Genomic DNA, 25000 nt, shown 5'->3' on the forward strand with positions numbered 1-25000 from the left:
TGGCAGCCGTCCATGATTAAATGAAGGGTAAATTGGTGAAAGCAATTAATCAAGTTGGTCACGATACAGCTCATTATACAGCGTCAGGACCGCTGTCACATCAATGCTAACGAGCCACTTTCTATTACCTTAAAATCTCACTGGAGGGATTTTGCTGATGTCTGATCTCAAGCTCATTCTCAAGCAACCACATTTTGACATTTCTTTATAAAACTAGACACCATTGAAGTATCATGCTATATTTTAAGACACACACTACATAGCCAGAAGTATTGTGCCGGCCCTCAGGTGTTCAATCTCTTCATGGCCACAGGTGTATAAATCAAGCACAAGGCCTGCAGACGCTTCTACACACATTAGAGAGAGAATGGGCAGAATTAGTGGGATTATAACAAAGTGGAAGCGATTGGGAACAACAGCAACTCAGCCACAGAGCGGGGTCAGCACATGCTGAGGGTCACAGAGCGGGGTCAGCACATGCTGAGGATCACAGAGTGGGGTCAGCGCATGCTGAGGGTCACAGAGCGGGGTCAGCGCATGCTGAGGGTCACAGAGCGGGGTCAGCGCATGCTGAGGGTCACAGAGCGGGGTCAGCTCATGCTGAGGGTCACAGAGCGGGGTCAGCTCATGCTGAGGGTCACAGAGCGGGGTCAGCACATGCTGAGGGTCACAGAGCGGGGTCAGCTCATGCTGAGGGTCACAGAGCGGGGTCAGCTCATGCTGAGGGTCACAGAGCGGGGTCAGCACATGCTGAGGGTCACAGAGCGGGGTCAGCACATGCTGAGGGTCACAGAGCGGGGTCAGCACATGCTGAGGATCACAGAGTGGGGTCAGCGCATGCTGAGGATCACAGAGTGGGGTCAGCGCATGCTGAGGGTCACAGAGCGGGGTCAGCGCATGCTGAGGGTCACAGAGCGGGGTCAGCTCATGCTGAGGGTCACAGAGCGGGGTCAGCTCATGCTGAGGGTCACAGAGCGGGGTCAGCTCATGCTGAGGGTCACAGAGCGGGGTCAGCGCATGCTGAGGGTCACAGAGCGGGGTCAGCACATGCTGAGGGTCACAGAGCGGGGTCAGCACATGCTGAGGGTCACAGAGCGGGGTCAGCGCATGCTGAGGGTCACAGAGCGGGGTCAGCGCATGCTGAGGGTCACAGAGCGGGGTCAGCGTATGCTGAGGGTCACAGAGCGGGGTCAGTGCATGCTGAGGGTCACAGAGCGGGGTCAGCACATGCTGAGGGTCACAGAGCGGGCTCAGCGCATACTGAGGGTCACAGAGCGGGGTCAGCACATGCTGAGGGTCACAGAGCGGGGTCAGCGCATGCTGAGGGTCACAGAGCGGGGTCAGCACATGCTGAGGGTCACAGAGCGGGGTCAGCACATGCTTTCTGCAGAGTCAAGAGCTCCAGACCTCCAAACTTCTGTGTCCTTCAGATGAGCTCAAGAACAGTGTGTAGAGCTTCATGGGTGCACACACGCATGGGTTTCCATGGCCGAGCAGCTCATCCAAGCCTTACAGCACCAAGAGCAATGCAAAGCGTGGGATGCAGTGGGGTAAAGCGCGCCACCACTGGACTCTAGAACAGTGGAGACGTGTTCTCTGAGTGACCAATCACGCTTCTCTGTCTGACAATCCCATGGACAAGTCTGGGTTTGGCGGTTGCCAAAGAACGGGACTTGCCTGATTTGGGATTATGGGGTGGGGTTGTTTTTAGGGTTTAGTTCCAGTGAAAGGAACTCTTAATGCTTCACCAAGACATTTTGGACAATTTCATGCTCCCAACTTTGTGGGATCAGTTTGGGGACGGCCCCTTCCTGTCCCAGCATGACTGCTCCAGTGCCCAAAGCGTCTCCATAAAGACATGGATGAGGAGTTTGGTGGAGGAACTGGAGTCCTGACCTCAACCCGATAGAACAGCTTTGGGATGAATTAAAGCGGAGACTGAGAGCCAGGCCTTCTCGTCCAACATCACAAATGAAGAATCCCCATAAACACACTCCTAAACCTTGAGGAAAGAAGAGCAGAAGAGCTGAAGCTGTTAGAGCTGAGACTCCATATTAAACCCTACGGATTGAGAATGGGATGGCATTAAAGCTCATGTGTGAGTGAAGGCAGGCGGCACAACACTTTTGGCAATATAGTGTATATAAAGGGTCACTTTTGTGTTCTGAAAGAAAGACAGTCACATGGCATGATGTCATTTGTGGTTGAACTGGACCTTTATAAATATAATATCGTGTTGAAGTTACAAAGAAAAAGCTGATATTGAGTTAGGTCAAACATCTGCATCCGTCATGTAAGGCACACGTCACACGCCACCGTCCACATCTGACATCACACAGGGCATGTTAGCACTGTTGGGAAGGGCAGAAATCTATCAGAGCCCTGATTCCTGCTCAGAATCTAAAGAAGGAGCTTTAATCATTTTCCATGGGAAACGTTGGTTGCTAGGCTACAGGTCAGTCTTGAGAAATGACTTACACGAGAGCCGGCGATGGTGCAGTATATGTAATATTAAAGCAGCCTGTATGCTAATTTACAGAGAATCGTGGCGTTTCTTCACTCGGGCTTTCTGAAATATGTTAATTTGAGACAAGAGCAAACTGTAAACTTAATGGAAGCGCTCGGAGCCACTTCTCTTTCTTTAAAAGCTTTAGAAATGCACCATTGCCTATATTACTCACAAGTACCGTGTGGAATATGAAGATTTATGTGGTGTATTCAAGCCTTATGAGAGTCCTTAAGAGAATGATGGAAAGTCAGTGTGTTTTCAGTAGAGCACAGCTAAAGGCTAAACCACCCATTTCTGATACAAAAAGCCTTTTTCAGAAGCATGTCTCCCTCCACTGCGGTTAAAAAGCATCTCTCGGCCATTCTGACTGACAGACGGTAAATAATTGACGAATAATGTTTCAGATTCATACAGGGAGAGCCTGCCTTATCCCTCAACATTAGCGGGATGAAAATTTTAGCAGGAAACATTGCGTTTTGGCTGAACAAGACATTGCTCTCAGAAGCAGAGACCTGGAGGGCTTTTCATTATTTCATATGTGAGCGATGTTTTAGTCGGTGGCCATTTGCGCACAGTGGAAGCTTTGGCGTCTGGTTTTACTGCCAATCTGCTACACAGACTCCATTTAAGTGTCATATTCTCATCTAAATGCTGATAGGGAAGAAGAGAGGAACGAGGAACGCAGATGTGAGTCCGTCTCACCCCTAAAGCTCTTGCAAATAAGGAATGCAAATGCAAAAGGCTTTGTTTGTGTGTGAGAATTGCATTTTCACCCCTGAAGTTCAATGAATTTAAAGGAGGTTTCTCCAGCTCCGGCTGGGACGCAAGCAGCGGGTATTAATTCACATGTCCCAAAAAATGATAAAATAACCCAATATATCACCTAGTCGCCGAAGCATATTTGGCTGGTTAGTTTTCAGATATGTTGGCTTTCTCTGTCTCTGCATGGGAGCACTGCTGGGAGACGTGATGATTCGTCGTGCCGTTCTGATTTCTAGGTGTGAGTAATTGCATTTCTTGTTCTCTCAGACTGGTGTGTCCCAAGTTAAACCGTAACATGAGTTTTAAATATACCAAAACCCCTTTAAATGAGAATAACTGCTTTCCTGACTTTGAGGCGAGGTTGTCATGTAGCAATGGCCTAAAGAGAGAGCTGGTGAAATATATGGCGGGATGGAGAATTCACCTGAAAATGAGAGTTTGAACTTTATTTCTTCCCAAAAGGAGAAGTTCTGAATGATGCGCTGGCCGCTCTTTTCCAGACTATAACCATGAACAGGGTCTGAAGTATTCAGGATCAACTCCATACAAGTATCATAACAAACCTTACCCCTTCAATTAATGACTCATTAGAACATTTTGTTCACAAACCAAACATCGGTACTTCTCTCATGAACTCAACTGAACATGTTCTTCAACAAAGCTATCCCATGAAGCTATCCGCTTGGAATATTGTGGCTTTGATAAGACTTGTTTGTCATTTATTAACTATTTCCCCGGGAATACGGTAAAGGAGGTGCTATTACGCATCTTCAAGTACAGAATCTCTGGATCAAAGCACAGGCAAAGAAGAAGCAGAAACAAGCGATCTCATATGTCAGCAAATGCATTTGTAAAATAATGCGATCATCAACATTAAACATCATATAAATCAAAATGGCCAGATGTCACTGAATGAGCTCTAGGACTGAAGCTTTGGGGTGTTGATGGATTCATCTGTGTTTGATCATCGCTCTGAATCCCATCTGGATGAAGTATTTGACAACTTGATTTTCTCAGCTTTTTGCTCAAAATGTTGCTTATTTATGAAACTAAGTGTTGATAAAAAAAAGAATGCATGAAGCTAGAATAAGGCTAGTTTCAAAGCAGAGGCTATGTTCTTTCTTTTGATATATTACACAAAACAGTCTGGGAATTTATTTGGGTGAAAATGGCCAAAAATACTGGCGCTGGCTAGCAACTTTTTTTGAAAACACTTGCGGAGTTAAATGTGTCAAATTCTCCTTTTGTGTTCTACGCAAGTTCCTTTCAGTTGTTCTATAAAAAGACAGCAGTTTTCTTCTTCTTAAAAATGGGTATCTGAGTGTGTGTGTGTATCTTATCACCTGAATCCAGCCACCCAATATCATAGACTATTAGACTGGAGCTCTTTAATATTGCATTGTTTGTTGAGGCACATGAACCTTTTTCAAATAAATGTTCACGTTTAGAAAAATAAGGACGGTTTATTTGAAGCTACTACAACAAGCATAATATACTCATTTGTCTTGTGAGTCACTGCAACACAGTCTACAGCCAGAAATCAACAGTTGTCTTATTTTTCAGCAACTTTCGCCCGATTCTCATTCTACAAACACATTTGAACAGACGCACATACAGTATCATATTACTTTAAATGGTCCAACACTGGGTTAGTGGGTTGTCTATAGTTCTGAAGAAGTCTTGAATCTCTAAAAATCAAACTACAATAATACAAATGCCAACCAGAGCAGACTCGTCCATTTACTGGTGCTAAAAGAGCTTATTTACAATCATCTTCGCAAAAGAATGAATGGCCATTAATTGAAGAACAAACTGATATATGCTAGCCATCACCCACAGAACGAATGAGCAAAACAGAACCAAACTGTTACTTGATTGTGCTTTTTAACCCACAAAACCACGTTTCGTTGTTGAAGTGGAACATTTCCGTAGAGGCACCAAAAGAAGTGCGCGAACATCATAAGAACTTCTAAAGCTATTGACTAGGACCGGAAGTACAAACAGTATTTGTATTTATATATATATATATATATATATATATATATATATACGTGTGTATTTATATATAAATTTCTACAGTTCTGTTCCATGTCCATACCTTCTTTCTTCTGACTCGGTCTGCGAATCCCCATGCAAAGCCCTTACGAATGCAGAATCTGGCAAGCGAGTCCTTCCTTGTTAGTGATCAACAAACACGTATAAATGAGTGGAAATGCACACAGGATGGTCTGGGTATTGACTCTAGAGTAGCTGGTGCTGGGTCAGTTACTGAAGAACTGCTGGAAAGGTCCAGATCTGAGACTAGTCTGGCTCTTGCACGCTCCCAGGAGAGTTCCCGAACGGTTAAACAGTCACTTCGGTCTTGCTCCCTGTGCGGTAGTGGTGGTGGTGCTGCTGCTGCTGCTGCGGGATGTAGTGCAGCTGCTCCATCGTCTGCGTGCGGCGGGAGGCGAAGGCCTGCCTCTTGGAGGCCGTCTGGTTCATGGTGGAAGTGTTCTGTGGGATGTTGTTCGAGGCACTGGGATGGGAGTGCATTTTTGTCATCTTATAGCGGTCCAGGACGGGCGTGGTGGGCATGAACACGTCCGTGTGCGATATGGCTCTGGACATGGACTTGTCGCTGTGGAACCCGGAGCGCTTGATGGACATCATCTTGTCGGGAGAGATCAGCGGATCCTGCGAGTAGAGGCGGTCCTGGGAGTAGAGGCGGTCCTGGGAATGCAGGCGTTCCTGAGAGTGGAGGCGGTCCTGCACCGCGTGGATCCGGTCCTGCGAGTAGTGGCGGTCCTGCGAGATGAGCCGCTCGTGGGACCGCAGGCGTTCCGCCGACAGGAGCTGCTCGTCGGAGAGGATGCGTCCGCCGTACGGGGACATGCTGTAGGGGGAGATGGGGTATTCCTGGGCGTGGCTGCGTTCGGGGGACAGCACGCGGTCCTGGGACATGGCCCTCTGAACTCTGCGGGGACGCTGGCGGGGTGCTTGCTGCGGCTGCTGCTGCTGCTGCTGCTGCTGCTGCTGCTGGGCCTGCTGATGGTTGCTTTGAGACTCCTGGTTCATCTTCATCATGTGCAACGGAAGAGTCCCTCGTGCCGCTAGGTCTGGAAGATGCCTCTTCCTGCTGTAGTAGTCGTCGACGTCCTTATCCGCTGTGTAAAAGCACAAGCAGTGTAAGTGTCACAGTACTCAAGTCAACCTGAAAACAAGATTACTTGCCAATGCATGTTCCTGGGCGCTCATTTACAAAACACAACAGCGATGTGGGCGTCCTGTAGGTGCTCAAGATGAACTGTGAGATGCACTTTTTGTGCATGCAGACGCTTTATAAATCATTCATGGGAACATTTTGGGAAGCTGTCGTAGGTTCACATTAAAGGGTTAGTTCACCCAAAAATGAAAATTCTGTCATTAATGACTGACCCTCATGTTGGTGGACACCCGTCAGACCTCCGTTCATCTTCAGACACAAATGAAGATATTTTAGTGTAAATCCGATGGCTCAGAAAGGCCTCCATTGGCTCAATGCACTTTACACTCTCAAGACCCTTAAAAGGCACTAAAGACTAAAGTTACAAAGTCCATCTCAGTTCAGTGGGTCTACAATAACGTTATGAAGCGACGAGAATAGTTTCTGTGCGCAAAAACACCCCTAAATAACGACATATAGTGATGACTGATTTCAAAACACAGCATCATGAAGCTTCGAAGCGTTATGATTCAGCGAGTTGATTCAGCGGTTCGGAGCGTTATGAATCAGTGAGTCGATTCAGCGGTTCAGAGCGTTATGAATCAGCGAGTTGATTCAGTGGTTCGGAGCGTTATGAATCAGCGAGTCGATTCAGCGGTTCGAAGCATTATGAATCAGCGAGTTGATTCAGCGGTTTGGAGCGTTATGAATCAGCAAGTCGATTTAGCGGTTCGGAGGGTTATGAATCAGCGAGTTGATTCAGCGGTTCGAAGCGTTATGAATCAGCGAGTCGATTCAGTGGATCGAAGTGTTATGAATCAGTGAGTCGATTCAGCGGTTCGGAGCGTTATTAATCAGCTAGTCGATTAAGCGGTTCGGAGCGTTATGAATCAGCGAGTTGATTCAGCGGTTTGGAGCGTTATGAATCAGCGAGTCGATTCAGCGGTTCGGAGTGTTATGAATCAGCGAGTCAATTCAGCGGTTCGGAGCATTATGAATCAGCGTGTTGATTCAGCGGTTTGGAGCGTTATGAATCAGCGAGTCGATTCAGCGGTTTTGACACACAATCCGAATCATGAATCGACTCACTGATTCATAACGCTTCGACGCTTCATGATGCTGTGTTTTGAAATCAGTCATCACTATATAAGTCGTTATTTAGGTTTTTTTGGCGTACAAAGACTATTCTCGTCGCTTCATAAAGTTATTGTAGAGCCGCTGTAGTGAGATGGACTTTGTAACTTTAGTCTTTAGTGTCTTTTAAGGGTCTTGAGAGTGTAAAGTTGAGCCAATGGAGGCCTTTCTGAGCCATCAGATTTACACTAAAATATCTTCATTTGTGTCTGAAGATGAACGGAGGTCTGACGGGTGTCCAACCACATGAGGGTGAGGAATTAATGACAGAATTTTCATATTTGGGTGAACTAACCGTTTAAGGATCATCATACGCATGTCTTTATAAATGAAGCCCCAGGTCTTACTGATTTTGCCCCTGAAACTACTTTTGGCTTTTCAAGCATCTGGGTCAATTCTGATATAAAAACATACAGTAGTTGTCAATGGATAAAACCAAATCCCATCCTACTCTTTTCTCACTGAATATCCTGCTTCACTAGGAAATAACATGGTTGCACACAGCATCTAAAGGCCCTTTCACACCGGACGCATAACGGAAAGCAAATACTTTGCGTGCGAATAGTTCGCGTCAAAATCATTCACATCAGCCGTGACGCGAATCTGCGACGTCTGTGACGTTTCAGAGCTCCAAACTTCACAGCGACAGCTGAGAAAACACAGATAATTTTCTTTAAAAGACCGATAAAAGGGTTTTGGGTGCACCTAGTATTAAAGAACAGAGAGTCTGAAGTATGCTAATCGTGTAAAACTTTATCATGGCCGGGTCCGCACTTACTTTCGAATGTCCGTGGGACAGTTTGAGGAGCTCCTCCAGACAGTGGCACCGCATCTGACGAGACAAACACACACTTCAGGAACCAGTCGATCCAGAGCAGCGTCTGCTTAAGGTGAGCTGTCCTCTTAAAATCAAGTCACTCATTGTCCTGTTCAAGTGTTGATATTACGATGTTGCCAGTCACAATGTAAACGTGCCACAGTCGTACTGACGGCCACACATTAGCTGCATTTCCACTGTTGGGCCAAAAGGGGTTGTGCTAGTGCGTGCCAGGGCCAGCCGCGTTTCCATTGTCACTTCCGGGGCTTGATCAGGCCTCGTCATGGGGGCTAACCAGTGGCGCAAAAAGTGGGTATGCGCTATATGGTTAGGGTTAGGGTTAGGGTCAGGACCTTGGCACCTTGGGGGGTGGTATAAAATGATGGTATAAAAATATTTTATTTTGTTAATTTTTTGGTATTTTCTATATGTAGCTGTTGTTGTGCATTTCTAAATCATTTCTGTATTTCCTCAATATTATATAACATTTTAGAGGACTAACAGGCTAGAGTAGGCACCCTCATAAGATTCCATAATAGAATTTTTGGTAATAATGGAATATCGCGAGTGGGTGCGCCTGGCGGGGGCGCTGGCGCCGAGCCAAAGGGTGCGTCTCTATCAGCTCCCTATAGCTCAGTAGTCAGGGCACTGATCAGGGAGTCAGGCCATTGACTTATGTCCTGATCTGTGCCCTGACTGCTGAGCTATAGGGAGCTGATTGAGACACACCCAAAGTGTTCATGCCTACGCTTGGGTGGGCGTCTGATTCCGCATTGACACGTCAAAAGCGTGCGATTTGACAGCATTTGACTCGTGTTTTTATATCAAAGCGCACGTCCTCGACGCATGATTTGTATTTAAAAACGTGCGTTAAGAACGCCCGCTTATATGGTAAATATAAGCTATGAGTTATGAGTCGGACAAAACGCACCTTATTAACGTCTAGGCTAAACAGGTCAACCAAACAGGCAGTGCAAACTTGTGTTTGAAGGATCCAAACAGACGAAAAGAACATGCTTTTTCCTTGGTGTTCTCAAAAATGCATGCTCACATTTTAGGGTTATAAAATAACGTTACATATTGTTGACCATCTTGTTAAGTAATTTCACTATTTACCACGATACACTATGGCTGTTATAAGAATTGAATGAAATCAGTATCAACAAAATCCATCTTACCATTTATCAAAATCCACTTGCACTGTAATTACAATTGCCTAAATAATGTCATGAGATTTTTAGATTTATGTTCTAAATATAATATTTTAATTATAGAAATATGAAATGTTGGGAAAATTGTAATTATTCCAGGCCTATGAAACTATAAAACTACCAGTATAGTTGGCGCCGTAATGGATTTTAGAATCATTCCACTAATTCGTTCTAACCGACTGTTCAAAAACGGTGAATTATTCGAGAACGAAACCTACACTTTGTTTGAATCTATTTTTGTTGGAAAAATAGAGCAAAACTGTAAAAAAATGACAACTTGTTGTTTATTGAACTGTTGTATAAAATGAATATCGCATTTTGCAATCGTGCTGATATCGGCTACTCTGGAGAATAGCACTCTTGCTCGTATGATATTGCTTACCTCATAATTTCCTCTTTAATTACTTTCAAACGAATGTTTATTTTTTTTGTTCGTTATTAGTCTATTTTTAATTAAAAATCAACAACAATAAAATAGTACAATAAAAAAAACTTGGTGCAGTGTGTGGAGAAGTTTTAGCTAACAGCAAAAGCCCTCATATATAAAACTCATCCATTACCCCAAATTTTGATGATTTGTGAGCAAACATGCAGGCCCATCCATCTCACTAAAAAGGGTACGAAGCAATAGTTTATATATATAACTGAAATGCTGATGTTTTCTAATAAACCGTGAATATTTGTATTTAGTTATTGCTATTGAAAATGTGATGTTTAACGAAAGTAAGGTGGTGGGTGTGCTTGACAGGTGTCAAACACTAGAAAGAGGGAAAGTTTGGGAACCACTGATATAGGCTATCCTATGTGTCTGCGTCTCGTCTCTTTATAACGGACTGTCTGATATCCATATTTAGCTCCGCATATAAAATAAAGCAACTCCGGTTTTTCGTGAGCTTCCTCGCTGTTTCTCTGACTGAAAATAGAACTGTTTTGGGACCGTCACTGGAGAGAGTGCTAAAGCGGCTCAGGTCGTATTTTTGTTGGAAAATATGTAGAAGTGATCGTTCTTTCTAAATGTGAAACAGGCCTACTGTGCTGTGACTACAACGACACAGAAACAGACGCCACTGAATAAGTATGAGTCCTCTTTCTTGTGTGAAATAATGATAAATACCACTTTATTATTTGTGACTAATCTACAATCTCGACAAATTCATATATTATGAACAGTATTATTGTAAAACTGTGGTAAAACATTGATGCTTGGGTTTTAAATATTTAAGTGAACAACAAAAATGCCAACAAACGTCTGCTTTTATCACAGAGGTTTTGCGATCTCGCTCGTTTCCAGTGATTTCTTTCTGATTAGTTTTCTGATAAACATCCATTAGATGATGGATTTGTGTGACGTTGTTCCAGAGAGGCGTGTTTTAGTGAAGCGATGCAGAGCTTCTGGCCCGACAGTGGAAACGTTGCGTGGTTTTGGGCTCAGTGCTACAGGTCCAAGGCAATTAGCCCAGCCCGGCCCGATGAAAGCCCTGGATCGCACTTGCCCAACAGTGGAAATGCAGTGAGATGGTGGTCCAGTGGGTTAAACCACTGAACTGATAAGCAGAAGGTTGCTGGTTCGATCCCAGCGGTCACCACCAGTGTGTCCTTGAGCAAGGCACTTTACTCCATGTTGCTCTAGGGGGATTGTCCCTGTAATAAGGGCACTATAAGTCGCTTTGGATAAAAGCATCTGACAAAAAAAAAAAAAAAAATGCGGCTATTCACTTTCCATAGTCGCGGACACAATTAGCTTTAGAAGTTAGTTAACTCAAAGAAGTTTTAACTCAAAAGATTAAGTAATCGCTATCTTTGCTTCCTTGTCTGTGATTGGTTGAAGCCTTTTCTGTCGGCTCGAAAGTAAAAAAAAAAAAAATTGTCATTGAAGAGAAAAAAATAAACATCGTTTTTTTGTCACAGCACATTTGCGTTCGGTGTGGAAGCACTCATTACACAAACAGCTGATCAAAAAATAAAACCGTCCAGTGTGAAAGCAGCCTAACCCTCAGGGGTCGAAGAACGCGCCGGCGCGATCACTTGCATTTTTTCCTGATAACGGCAAAAATAACTTTTCTCCTACAGAAATGAATAAAACATTTACATCTACTTTTATATGTGTACACTCACAAGAACAACAACAAGTGCTTTCTGCATCTCAGTCTCGAACTTCTTTCTGAAACGTCACAAAAATGAAACGAAACTCTGCGAATACTTGCCACACAGACGTGAGATGTTTTTAGAAAGCCTTAAGTTCGAAAACAAATGTTCTCTTTTTATGTAATCTGTATGAAACTGTACAATCTGTCCCGTCTGAGCTCGTTATTTGTAATGTGAGCACACCCAGGTGCTAATCCTCCACGGGAGGCGTGCGGACCTGTAAACGCCTCCATCGCCTCGATAAACAAACTTCAAACTTCTCCATTCTTCTGCTTTTCATCGAGTTCGAAAGAAGACACGCTGTGAGGAATAAGCCCTGGATTTACCTCAGAAGAAGAACGCGATTGATCCAGCGGATCTATAGAAGTACTACAGCGCATGATGATTGACCTGTCAGAATGGATAGTGTGCAGTAAGACACTTTAAACCAGAGAGACTTTCTTTTGTCTAAAGTATCCAGCTCGAGAGCTTCAGACACGTCCATGACCGTCCGGACGGCGAGCGGCTGTACTGTAACGCACCGCAGGATTGGAACTGGAAATAATGAAATTATCCTCCGCTCGAGGTGTAATGAATACAATCTGGGGAGGCTGATGTCCTTGAGTCTCAGTTACACTTGATAGATTTCTCCACACATTTAGAGCCCAGTAATATCGAAGTCAATGCAATAAAGTAGTGTATCAAACAAAATTACAGCCACAAATCTTTCTTTAAGTGAGAATTAATCGAATGACTGTGATGAGAGGTTTGTGAGTAATAAAAAAGTGCACAATATTTCACAGCCCGAGGTAGTGGCAGTCATATTTGTGGGACATTTCGAACAACGTCTCTTGAGAGGATCAGATTCAGTTTGTTAGGAGATAAAACAGCTCCATTTATCTCGCACTCGCCGAAAGGACGAGCACTGTTATTTGGGGAAATTAATGGCACATAATCTGTTTATGGTGATTACAGATTCAATTAATCTCCCTTCATAAAGGAGTCTCCTTTTGAAGGTTTGTGGATATTAGCAGAATAAACATCTGAAGAGGAAGATACTCATGGAGAGAAACGCCAGAACACGATCTGTCTCCAGTGAAGCTCCAAAAGATACAGCTAAGCCTTTCGGCTACACCCGACAACAAATAACCTGCTTATCTGAGACTGGATGGAGGATGAAGGAGGGTCTGCTGCCATGAAGAGTTTAGTGTATGATTGCATGTTTTCGCTGGTGGACGCGTAAGAATTGCAGATGAACAGCCCTGTCAGTTTCCCAGCCTCGGCCGGGTTCAGGGCCGGGAGGGATCTGGAGCGTTCCTTATGCAATTACACAAGCCTCAGGGGAATTTACTCTTCACTTAGGGAATATAATGAGCTGAGACCTTATTACACAGCAAAAGAACCTGCCACTAGCTGAATCAATACGATAGGGCTGAGGCCACGAGAAAGCTTTACTCAGTGATATCAGATTCAGATCCAACCTGTGTTAGTGGATAATCGCCGCCTGTTGAGGAAGAATGAGAACATCCTGATGGGCTGAAATGAAGGATCTCATCTCCGCGGAGAGCCACGACTCCCTCCGGTTACATGTACAGCGAGTTTACTCGATATATAGAAGCCGCAGTGTGTTTACGACACAATGCATCATGCTCGAATGTTGATTACTGATTAGCTGGCGCAGCGGACGGAAATAAAACGTGCTGATTGACATGATGGAGTGGAGAAGACTCTGCAGGAGAAGCTTTTGACGGTCCGACTGCTTCAATCACTTTTCCTTCGTCACCATCACATGTGCATTGAGTAAATGCTGGATCGCCCATACTAACAGACTATTGCTAGCCCTCCAGACTTTCTGAATCTTAAAACGCTAGAAAAATCCACAGAAATACAGTGCCTGAATGAACCATGTTTTCAGGATTTCATTTATAACTATATATTTTATCACTGTTCATTTGTTCATTCATAATATAATATACAAATTAACTTTGACCTAAATGGATGAATGCTGTAAAAGTGCAGTTCATTGTTGCATTAACGAACATCAGCAAACTAAACGTTACAGTAGTTACAACAAATACAACAAAAATTATTTGCTACTCTATATCTCACATTTGGGACTGTTTTCTCATAACTGTAATTGTGACCTTATTTCAAAATATCCATAAAACTATAGGGTTTCACTTTATTTTAATGTGTAATTATACATTTAAGTACTGAGTAATATTTAAGGCCCTTTCACACTGGATAAGTAACGGAAACCGCGAAATACTTTGCGTGCGAATAGTTCGCGTCAAAATCATTCCAATCAGCCGTGACGCAAATTTGCGACGTCTGTGACGTTTCAGAGCTCCAACATTCACAACAACAGCTGAGAAAACACGGACACTTCGTCATCCAGTGAAGACGAGCTTTTAATTTTCTTTAACCACTTTAACTCTGCGGACCCGGTACTGGGTCCGGAATGACATCATCAAGTATATACTTTACATGTTAAATATCTGTGGAGGAGCTCTGACCTCTGACCTCATATGAAAGCTTAGAGTCTCTACTTTCTGCAGATGTGCATCACTTTGGCATTTGTTTGACACACAGTAACTTTTTACACTAAATTACTCTGGGACCGTTTCTGCCTGGATTTGGCCGACCCAAATGTAAAAGTTTCCCATACACACACACACACACACACACACACACACACACACACACACACACACACACACACACACACACACACACACACACACACACACACACACACACACACACACACACACACACACACACACACACACACACACACACACACACACACACACACACACAGGGTCTCTAAACACACAATACTGGAGTCATTTTACAGGAAATGCTTTGAAGTTTCATAAACCACTGCTAAAAGTGATAAATATGTGAGTATATGTTGTCTGAGCTGTAATAAACCCCCCAAAAGAGGCGCTTTTTGATTGTTTGGTTGTATATGAGTATGGGGGGGTGTAATATTCCTCCCTTCAGGTCCATTTGTATAAATCTTGCACACATGATCCACACACACTTCTTCTCCCAGTATTTTCTGTAATCTAGTGTTTACATCCCAAACTGTCTGCAGGGTGCTAGAGCTCACAGGGCCTGAGTTACACACTTTCAACAATTAATTTATAACCAAACAATCAAAAAGCGCCTCTTTTTTGGGGGGTTATTACAGCTCAGACAACATATACTCACATGTTTATCACTTTTAGCAGTGCTTTATGAAACTTCAGAGGGTTTCCTGTAAAATGACACCACAATTGTAAGACTTTTCAAGCTTTTGAAGCTTTTCAATTTGGGTCGGACAAATCCAGGCGGAAATCCAAAAAAAGGTCCCAGAGCTTAAGTAGTTAAAAGACTGAGAAGATGGTTTTGGGTGCACCTAGTCTTAAAGAACAGAGAGTCTGAAGTATGCTAATCGTGTAAAACTTTATCATGGCCGGGTCCGCACTTACTTTCGAATGTCCGTGGGACAGTTTGAGGAGCTCCTCCAGACAGTGGCACCGCATCTGACGAGACAAACACACACTTCAGGAACCAGTCGATCCAGAGCAGCGTCTGCTTAAGGTGAGCTGTCCTCTTAAAATCAAGTCACTCATTGTCCTGTTCAAGTGTTGATATTACGATGTTGCCAGTCACAATGTAAACGTGCCACAGTCGTACTGACGGCAACACATTCACTTTCCATAGTCGCGGACACAATTAGGTTTAGAAAAAAATCAATAAGTTTTAACTCAAAAGGGGATGTTATCGTTGTGTGTAGCCACAGCGCCTTGCATGTGCTCCCACAGGAGCTGTAATCTCGTGAGAAATGCTTCCTTGTATGGGACAGCCTTTTCTGATGCCTCGAAAGTAAAAAAAAACATTGACATCGAAGTACAAAATAAACGTAGTGTGGAAGCAAACAGCTGATCCAAAATAAAACCATTACGTGAATTATTTGAGCGTCAAAAAACGCATCCAGTGTGAAAGGACCTTTAGTAACTACATGTACTTACTTTATAATTAGGGTTAGGGTTAGTTTCATGTAACTATGCGTAATTGACTGTTATTACTATAGTAACTATATGTAGCCTGGCTCCGCCCTCCTACGTCTTCCGGCTCAATTTTCCTTTTCCTTCAGGACTCCGTCTGGGATTGCGGTATATTCTCCGGTCAAATTTTAACCGGTCCAATCAGCGAACAGAAGGAGTGGCTGAGAACGATGACGTACGTCATGACCAAACGTTAGCGATTGGTTATGGCAGATCCAATAGTTTCTTCAACAGAGTTCCCACATTCAAGGAAGTTAACGCTTGTCAAGACGCTCCAGAATGAAATGAACGAGAGTCTAGTAGGACCAGGCTATGTAACGTGTGTATCAGTGAAATAAAGTGTTACCAACTATTGTTAAAAAATGGAAACTTGTAAAGTATTAACAAAATTGTTAAAGGGTTAGTTCACCCAAAAATTAAAATTATGTCATTAATTACTGACCCTCATGTCATTCGACACCCGTCAGACCTCCGTTCATCTTCAGAACACAAATGAAGATATTTTAGATGAAATCCGATCGCTCAGAAAGGCCTCCATTGGCACAATGCACTTTACACTCTCAAGACCCTTAAAAGGCACTAAAGACGTTGTTACAAAGTCCATCTCATTACAGTGGTTCTACAATAACTTTATAAAGTGACGAGAATAGTTTTTGTGCGCAAAAAAACCCTAAATAACGACTTATATCATGATGACCGATTTCAAAACAAGGCATCATGAAGCTTCGAAGCGTTATGAATCAGTGAGTTGATTCAGCGGTTTGAATCACCAAAGTCAACTGATTTCAGCAGTTTGGCGGTTTGACACGCGATCCGAATCATGATTCGACTCGCTGATTCATAACGCTTTGAAGCTTCATGATACATTATTTTGAAATCGGTCATCACTATATAAGTCGTTATTTAGGGTTTTTTTGTGCACAAAAACTATTCTCGTCTCTTCATAAAGTTATTGTAGAGCCGCTGTAGTGAGATGGACTTTGTAACTTTAGTCTTTAGTACCTTTTATGGGACTTGAGAGTGTAAAGTGCATTGTGCCAATGGAGGCCTTTCTGAGCGATCGGATTTCAACTAAAATATCTTAATTTGTGTTCCGAAGATGAACAGAGGTCTTACAGGTGTCGAACGACATGAGGGTAAGTAATTAATGACAGAATTAAATTAAATTGGGTGAACTAACCCTTTAATTGCAAATAGTAAATTCTAACGACTTCCTTCTGATTTTGACTTTCTATCTCACGATTGCGACTTTATTTCTGTATGTAACTGATGACTTGACTGATCATGAAGTAAACGGAGAGGGCTGAACGACTAGAGGAAGATCATTAGCAGAGCTGAGACATTACACTGGCACATACTTAGTCTCTTGAGTGAGGAGTATTTGTTGAGGTCAGCTTTCACGGCAGATTCGTAGGAAGGGGGGAGATGAGAGAGACTCTGGAAGGAGCGAGAGAAGGACAGATCGTATGGCTCGGTCTGTGAGGTGAGGATACTGTTCATCCGGGTGCTTTCTGCGGGCAAGACAAAACAGACCATCGCATCTTTAACGGATCAAAATCACAAATTCAGCACACTTGACATGTTGGAAGACATTACTGTGTGGAAGGATGATGGGAACTTCTGGACTGGGATTTAGTGGCTCTGAAAAGACAAGAGTCACGGCGTCGCGGACCAATCGGCCGTCTCATCGGGTGTGGTGACTGATGATGTGATGTGATGTGTGTGTGTGCCGACCCCTCGTGCCCGTCACGCCAGGCCGAGGATCAGGCCCGGTTTATAAATAGAGCCGCGGCCAGCGCAGCAGAATGAGACGCGACAACACTCCAGAGACGGACGGACGGATGGACGGTGGGAGATACAGAGGACGAGCAACACAACTGCACTTGCTCAGTACATGCATTGGGGTTCAGCTGTGGAGTGTGAAGTGGAAAACATTCATCTTCATTGGAGGGAGGAGGAGGAGGAGGAGGAAGAGGAAGAGGAAAGAGAGAGAATCAATGAGGTTGGGAAGATAACTTACCGTGCCTTAGAGATCTGTGAGCTGGTCAATTCAAGGGAAAAAGAACGCAGTTCAATAACAGCACTATGTGGAGAGAGCAAATGAAATAGAGTTGGGGACGGGATGCTCTGGGTTTTGGAGCTCTTGTAATGATGGAGCGTCGTGAAATGGCATTTCGGCATTTTGCACCAGCTGTGGAGAACAATGCCCGGACGGCGAGAGGGTTTTCACAGCTACAGTGTGAGGAATGATGTGATGGCTGAAGGGTGTGTGTGAGTGTGTGAGTGTGAGCCCGTCTCAATCCGCCTTCATTTACTGCATATATACAATCAAACCAAACACGATTCTGACACAGATCTGATGCTTCTCTAGTGGGACACTATAATTCATTTCTGATGTGAGGACAGCAAAATAAAGTCAACTGAGACATTACACCCATAAACTCTTCATACAGAGACGAGCAGTGAAACTGATGATGATTCAGACACTTTGACATGAAGTGTTTGTTCTTTAATAGCTAATGTGACCTTTGACCCCACAGACGCATTGCTTGCTCATTGGTTGAGCTACACTGGTATTATCTAATAGTGTTCTTAAAGGGGACATGAACTGGCTTTTTATATATATATGTTGTCTGAGGTCAACTTATGACGTGTGTGTGTTTTTTACATTCAGAAACATCATAATGAATCAGTTATAGGCTATTTTCTGCCCTGGTTTTGAGGCTCTCTGATTGGAATGTTATTTCTGTATCATTTCACCCGATCATCAGTGGATATAACCGCGAAACATACACACACACACACACACACACATGCGCGCAAGAAAGGAATGTTATTTCACTATAGCCCGTCTGAAAAGCACACCCCGGGACTTTGGGCTTTGCGAGCTGGTGTTACAAGTCTGAGTCTGATCACGAATAAACCAATAACAGCATCTCCAGCCTGTGAGCGCGTGCTGAAGTGTGTAATCAATAGATATCAAACCATCTGTAACAACGCAATACTAACACATATAAAAACATGTGGCCCCACTTTATATTAGGTGGCCTTAACTACTATGTACTTACATCCAAAAATAAGTACAATGTACTTGCTGTGTTCAAATTGTATTGCAAAACACCTTTGCTGATATTGAGGTGGGATACGGGTAGAGTTAGGGACAGGTGTGGTGGTGTGGGTAAGTTTAAGGGTAGAGTTAGGGACAGGTGTGGGTAAGTTTAAGGGTAGAGTTAGGGACAGGTGTGGTGGTGTGGGTAAGTTTAAGGGTAGGGTTAGGGACAGGTGTGGTGGTGTGGGTGAGTTTAAGGGTAGAGTTAGGGACAGGTGTGGTGGTGTGGGTAAGTTTAAGGGTAGAGTTAGGGACAGGTGTGGTGGTGTGGGTAAGTTTAAGGGTAGAGTTAGGGACAGGTGTGGTGGTGTGGGTAAGTTTAAGGGTAGAGTTAGGGACAGGTGTGGTGGTGTGGGTAAGTTTAAGGGTAGAGTTAGGGACAGGTGTGGGTAAGTTTAAGGGTAGAGTTAGGGACAGGTGTGGTGGTATGGGTAAGTTTAAGGGTAGAGTTAGGGACAGGTGTGGTGGTGTGGGTGAGTTTAAGGGTAGAGTTAGGGACAGGTGTGGTGGTGTGGGTAAGTTTAAGGGTAGGGTTAGGGAAGGGTGTGGTGGTGTGGGTAAGTTTAAGGGTAGAGTTAGGGACAGGTGTGGTGGTGTGGGTAAGTTTAAGGGTAGAGTTAGGGACAGGTGTGGTGGTGTGGGTAAGTTTAAGGGTAGAGTTAGGGACAGTTATGGACAATATGTCTGCAAATCCAGTCTCCACCTGTGTCTTGTTTACAAACGAATCCGCGGTTAAATGAAGCGAACAAACGAGCAATGTCTTACACACGTGAGCTGGAACCGGCATGTTTATTGCTCGGTAGCACGACCCGTTTAGCTCCACGAGTTGGTGGGCGGGGCTTGAGGCGGAGCTTCTGCGTCCTATTACGTCAATCGTCAACATATTCTGAGATCTGGGTCTGGTGTCAATAAAAGCTTTTCTTTGACTAACACAGACGTTTTCAGCTATGAAACTTACAGGATATTCTTATATCACCATTAACTTTTATATATCAAAGGCTCAAAGGAAAGTTGATTTCTCAGTTCATCACCTCTTTAAATCTAACATCTGATTGGTTGATTGAATCCATGACATCCCTTTCTATCAAAGAGACATTATCAAGATGAATTAGTGATATTTGAGTTCTTGTCATATTTTAAACTATAGTGAATGATCTGTGATAATGTGAGAATATTGAAGAAATGTCGGTTTGACTGTATGTCATTCTGCTCAAACCCCCAGGACTCAGAGTGCGCTTTGGGAAATATAAGCATAAATCATCATTCATTTCAGTGTGAATTATCAATAAAGACCAACAATTATGATTTTCTTTCTGATTCTATAATAATGGAAGTAATATAGGCTCATTTAAAGCTACATTGTGTAACTTTTTTAGTTTATTCTTAGCTAAAAACACTTAGTTCTTTCAAAAATATATGTGCTCATTAATGTATATTTACTTCTTTCAAGTAATAAAGTATTCTGGTAAGTTTATAATATGCCATTGTAAACACATACGGGTGAGGGTTCGAATGCAGGTCGCCATGTTGTTCCTCCATCTTGAAAGTACATTAGCCAAAGAGGGACATACCCGTAAATTCAAGCTTGGCCTTTGGTGTTTTAACACTCGATGGCACCGTGACGAATGTGGACGAGGTCGAACTGGAAGCCATGTTAATCTTGGACTAAATCGGCCACCGTAGGAGATAAAACGAAATCGGAATTGAGAGGAACAGAAACTAATATTCACTGGATGGTCATATACAAGTTCACCACTAGATGGGGGAAAATATCACACAGTGGAGCGTTACCGTTTCATTTTGATTGATTGATTGATTGTCAGCAGGGTTTTCTCTGTTATTAATTACTTATTTTACAAAATATATTGTCATAGTTCAGGTTGTTCTTCAATAATAGAAAGTCATGGGGGACAGCACGCCAAATAATCTTTACTCTATTTAATTTGATGAATGTGTGAACTTGTGAAAAATGTATTTTTTTATCATTGTGACTCAAATTCACAAAGAAATACATTTCCGTTGAGGCAGAAAAGGGTTATTTATTATGTATGTGTGTGTGTTTTGACAAAATGCAAATCTATTTGCGTGCCACGCGAGCCCTTATGAATCACAGCGGGGTCGGATCGTCTCATGCGGTGTCAATGCAAGCACAGATCCATCAGGAGCCTTTGAAGCCGTGGGGTGGGAAAGGGATCCATCCTCCACCAGCCCCAGTCTGACTCCAGCTCTCCCAGTCAGACTCCACCAGCCCCAGTCTGACTCCAGCTCTCCCAGTCAGACTCCACCAGCCCCAGTCAGACTCCTGCTCTCCCAGTCAGACTCCTGCTCTCCTGCTCTCCCAGTCAGACTCCTGCTCTCCCAGTCAGACTCCACCAGCCCCAGTCTGACTCCAGCGCTCCCAGTCAGACTCCAGCTCTCCCAGTCAGACTCCAGCGCTCCCAGTCAGACTCCAGCTCTCCCAGTCAGACTCCACCAGCCCCAGTCTGACTCCAGCTCTCCCAGTCAGACTCCACCAGCCCCAGTCTGACTCCAGCTCTCCCAGTCAGACTCCACCAGCCCCAGTCTGACTCCAGCTCTCCCAGTCAGACTCCACCAGCCCCAGTCTGACTCCAGCTCTCCCAGTCAGACTCCAGCGCTCACAGTCAGACTCCAGCTCTCCCAGTCAGACTCCAGCGCTCCCAGTCAGACTCCAGCTCTCCCAGTCAGACTCCAGCTCTCCCAGTCAGACTCCAGCTCTCCCAGTCAGACTCCACCAGCCCCAGTCAGACTCCAGCTCTCCAGTCAGACTCCTGCTCTCCCAGTCAGACTCCAGCTCTCCCAGTCAGACTCCACCAGCCCCAGTCAGACTCCTGCTCTCCCAGTCAGACTCCAGTCAGACTCCTGCTCTCCCAGTCAGACTCCAGCTCTCCCAGTCAGACTCCACCAGCCCCAGTCAGACTCCAGCTCTCCCAGTCAGACTCCTGCTCTCCCAGTCAGACTCCTGCTCTCCCAGTCAGACTCCACCAGCCCCAATCAGACTCCAACTCTCCCAGTCAGACTCCAGCTCTCCCAGTCAGACTCCAGCTCTCCCAGTCAGACTCCAGCTCTCCCAGTCAGACTCCTGCTCTCCCAGTCAGACACCTGCTCTCCCAGTCAGACTCCACCAGCTCCAGTCAGACTCCAGCTCTCCCAGTCAGACTCCACCAGCCCCAGTCAGACTCCTGCTCTCCCAGTCAGACTCCTGCTCTCCCAGTCAGACTCCACCAGCCCCCGTCAGACTCCTGCTCTCCCAGTCAGACTCCTGCTCTCCCAGTCAGACTCCTGCTCTCCCAGTCAGACTCCTGCTCTCCCAGTCAGACTCCTGCTCTCCGAGTCAGACTCCTGCTCTCCAAGTCAGACTCCTGCTCTCCCAGTCAGACTCCTGCTCTCCCAGTCAGACTCCTGCTCTCCCAGTCAGACTCCAGCTCTCCCAGTCAGACTCCAGCTCTCCCAGTCAGACTCCAGCTCTCCCAGTCAGACACCTGCTCTCCCAGTCAGACTCCTGCTCTCCCAGTCAGACTCCTGCTCTCCCAGTCAGACTCCTGCTCTCCCAGTCAGACTCCAGCTCTCCCAGTCAGACTCCACCAGCCCCAGTCAGACTCCTGCTCTCCCAGTCAGACTCCAGTCAGACTCCTGCTCTCCCAGTCAGACTCCAGCTCTCCCAGTCAGACTCCAGCTCTCCCAGTCAGACTCCTGCTCTCCCAGTCAGACACCTGCTCTCCCAGTCAGACTCCTGCTCTCCCAGTCAGACTCCTGCTCTCCCAGTCAGACTCCTGCTCTCCCAGTCAGACTCCTGCTCTCCCAGTCAGACTCCACCAGCCCCAGTCAGACTCCTGCTCTCCCAGTCAGACTCCTGCTCTCCCAGTCAGACTCCACCAGCCCCAGTCAGACTCCTGCTCTCCCAGTCAGACTCCTGCTCTCCCAGTCAGACTCCACCAGCCCCAGTCAGACTCCTGCTCTCCCAGTCAGACTCCACCAGCCCCAGTCAGACTCCTGCTCTCCCAGTCAGACTCCACCAGCCCCAGTCAGACTCCACCAGCCCCAGTCAGACTCCTGCTCTCCCAGTCAGACTCCTGCTCTCCCAGTCAGACTCCAGCTCTCCCAGTCAGACTCCAGCTCTCCCAGTCAGACTCCTGCTCTCCCAGTCAGACACCTGCTCTCCCAGTCAGACTCCTGCTCTCCCAGTCAGACTCCTGCTCTCCCAGTCAGACTCCACCAGCCCCAGTCAGACTCCACCAGCCCCAGTCAGACTCCTGCTCTCCCAGTCAGACTCCTGCTCTCCCAGTCAGACTCCACCAGCCCCAGTCAGACTCCTGCTCTCCCAGTCAGACTCCACCAGCCCCAGTCAGACTCCAGCTCTCCCAGTCAGACTCCACCAGCCCCAGTCAGACTCCAGCTCTCCCAGTCAGACTCCACCAGCGCCAGTCAGACTCCTGCTCTCCCAGTCAGACTCCACCAGCCCCAGTCAGACTCCACCAGCCCCAGTCAGACTCCTGCTCTCCCAGTCAGACTCCTGCTCTCCCAGTCAGACTCCTGCTCTCCCAGTCAGACTCCAGCTCTCCCAGTCAGACTCCAGCTCTCCCAGTCAGACTCCTGCTCTCCCAGTCAGACTCCAGCTCTCCCAGTCAGACTCCAGCTCTCCCAGTCAGACTCCAGCTCTCCCAGTCAGACTCCTGCTCTCCCAGTCAGACTCCACCAGCCCCAGTCAGACTCCTGCTCTCCCAGTCAGACTCCACCAGCCCCAGTCAGACTCCTGCTCTCCCAGTCAGACTCCAGCTCTCCCAGTCAGACTCCACCAGCCCCAGTCAGACTCCAGCTCTCCCAGTCAGACTCCACCAGCCCCAGTCAGACTCCTGCTCTCCCAGTCAGACTCCACCAGCCCCAGTCAGACTCCACCAGCCCCAGTCAGACTCCTGCTCTCCCAGTCAGACTCCTGCTCTCCCAGTCAGACTCCAGCTCTCCCAGTCAGACTCCTGCTCTCCCAGTCAGACTCCTGCTCTCCCAGTCAGACTCCAGCTCTCCCAGTCAGACTCCAGCTCTCCCAGTCAGACTCCTGCTCTCCCAGTCAGACTCCTGCTCTCCCAGTCAGACTCCAGCTCTCCCAGTCAGACTCCAGCTCTCCCAGTCAGACTCCTGCTCTCCCAGTCAGACTCCAGCTCTCCCAGTCAGACTCCAGCTCTCCCAGTCAGACTCCTGCTCTCCCAGTCAGACTCCAGCTCTTCACCAGAGGCAGAGATTTAATCAGCGCTAACGAGAAGCTTCGGCTTCAGCGCAGGACTCACACCAGCTGTGAACGCTAACTCAAGGGTCTGGGGCTTTCTCTTAACGTGATGAAGATGATGAAGATGATGAAGATGATGGTCGATGCCACTGAGCTGCTCAGTTGGTCTTTAGGCATGCACACACACACATGATCAGTGTATTCCTGAGAGATGGGCTGTTAGATGCGGAACCGGTCCTTACCATTTTTAGGCGTTCGTGTCGGGCTACCGAGGCCGAGATGGTTGTAATTATGTTGATGGGCTCCTGCAGAGAAAGCAATGACAGGTTTGATCGGGAAATAACGGCGAGCATGATCGACTATAACCCAGAGTGTGTGGCCTTCAGCGGAAAGCACATCAATACACACACACACACACACACACTCCACAGAGCTGAGAGCATGAGGACAGAACATGTGCTCGAGTCAGGACAGATACACAGGACAGCGGATCCTCATGATGTGTGTGTGTGTGTGTGTGTGTGAGAGTGTGTGTGCTTGAGTCAGGACAGCTATACACAGGAGAGGATCCTCATGATGTGTGTGTGTGTGTGTGTGTGTATGTGTGTGTGCTCGAGTCAGGACAGATACACAGGACAGCGGATCCTCATGATATGTGTGTGTGTGTGTGTGTGTGTGTGTGTGTGTGTGTGCGTGCGTGCGTGTGTGTGTGTGTGTGTGTGTGTGTGTGTGCTCGAGTCAGGACAGATACACAGGACAGCGGATCCTCATGATGTGTGTGTGTGTGTGTGTGTGTGTGTGTGTGTGTGTGTGTGTGTGTGCTCGAGTCAGGACAGATACACAGGACAGCGGA

At 45.8% G+C, this 25000-nt stretch overlaps 2 protein-coding genes across 2 annotated transcripts in view; both read right to left on the reverse strand.

Annotated features, from left to right (window-relative positions):
• foxk2a (forkhead box K2a) overlaps nt 1-25000 on the reverse strand; it is a 605865-nt gene that overhangs the window by 311326 nt on the left and 269539 nt on the right. The gene's annotated exons all lie outside the window — the stretch shown is intronic.
• LOC307143693 (shisa family member 6) overlaps nt 5615-25000 on the reverse strand; it is a gene marked incomplete at both ends in the record, with an annotated part of 108707 nt that continues 89321 nt past the window's right edge. Inside the window, 4 exons of the mRNA XM_079845441.1 lie at nt 5615-6417; nt 17158-17310; nt 17820-17840; nt 24390-24452. Coding sequence (XP_079701567.1) covers nt 5615-6417; nt 17158-17310; nt 17820-17840; nt 24390-24452 — 1040 coding nt within the window. The remainder of the gene's footprint in view (nt 6418-17157; nt 17311-17819; nt 17841-24389; nt 24453-25000) is intronic.

This window comes from Gobio gobio (assembly GCF_949357685.1).
Source record: "Gobio gobio genome assembly, chromosome: 20".
In the NCBI taxonomy this organism is placed as follows: domain Eukaryota; kingdom Metazoa; phylum Chordata; class Actinopteri; order Cypriniformes; family Gobionidae; genus Gobio; species Gobio gobio.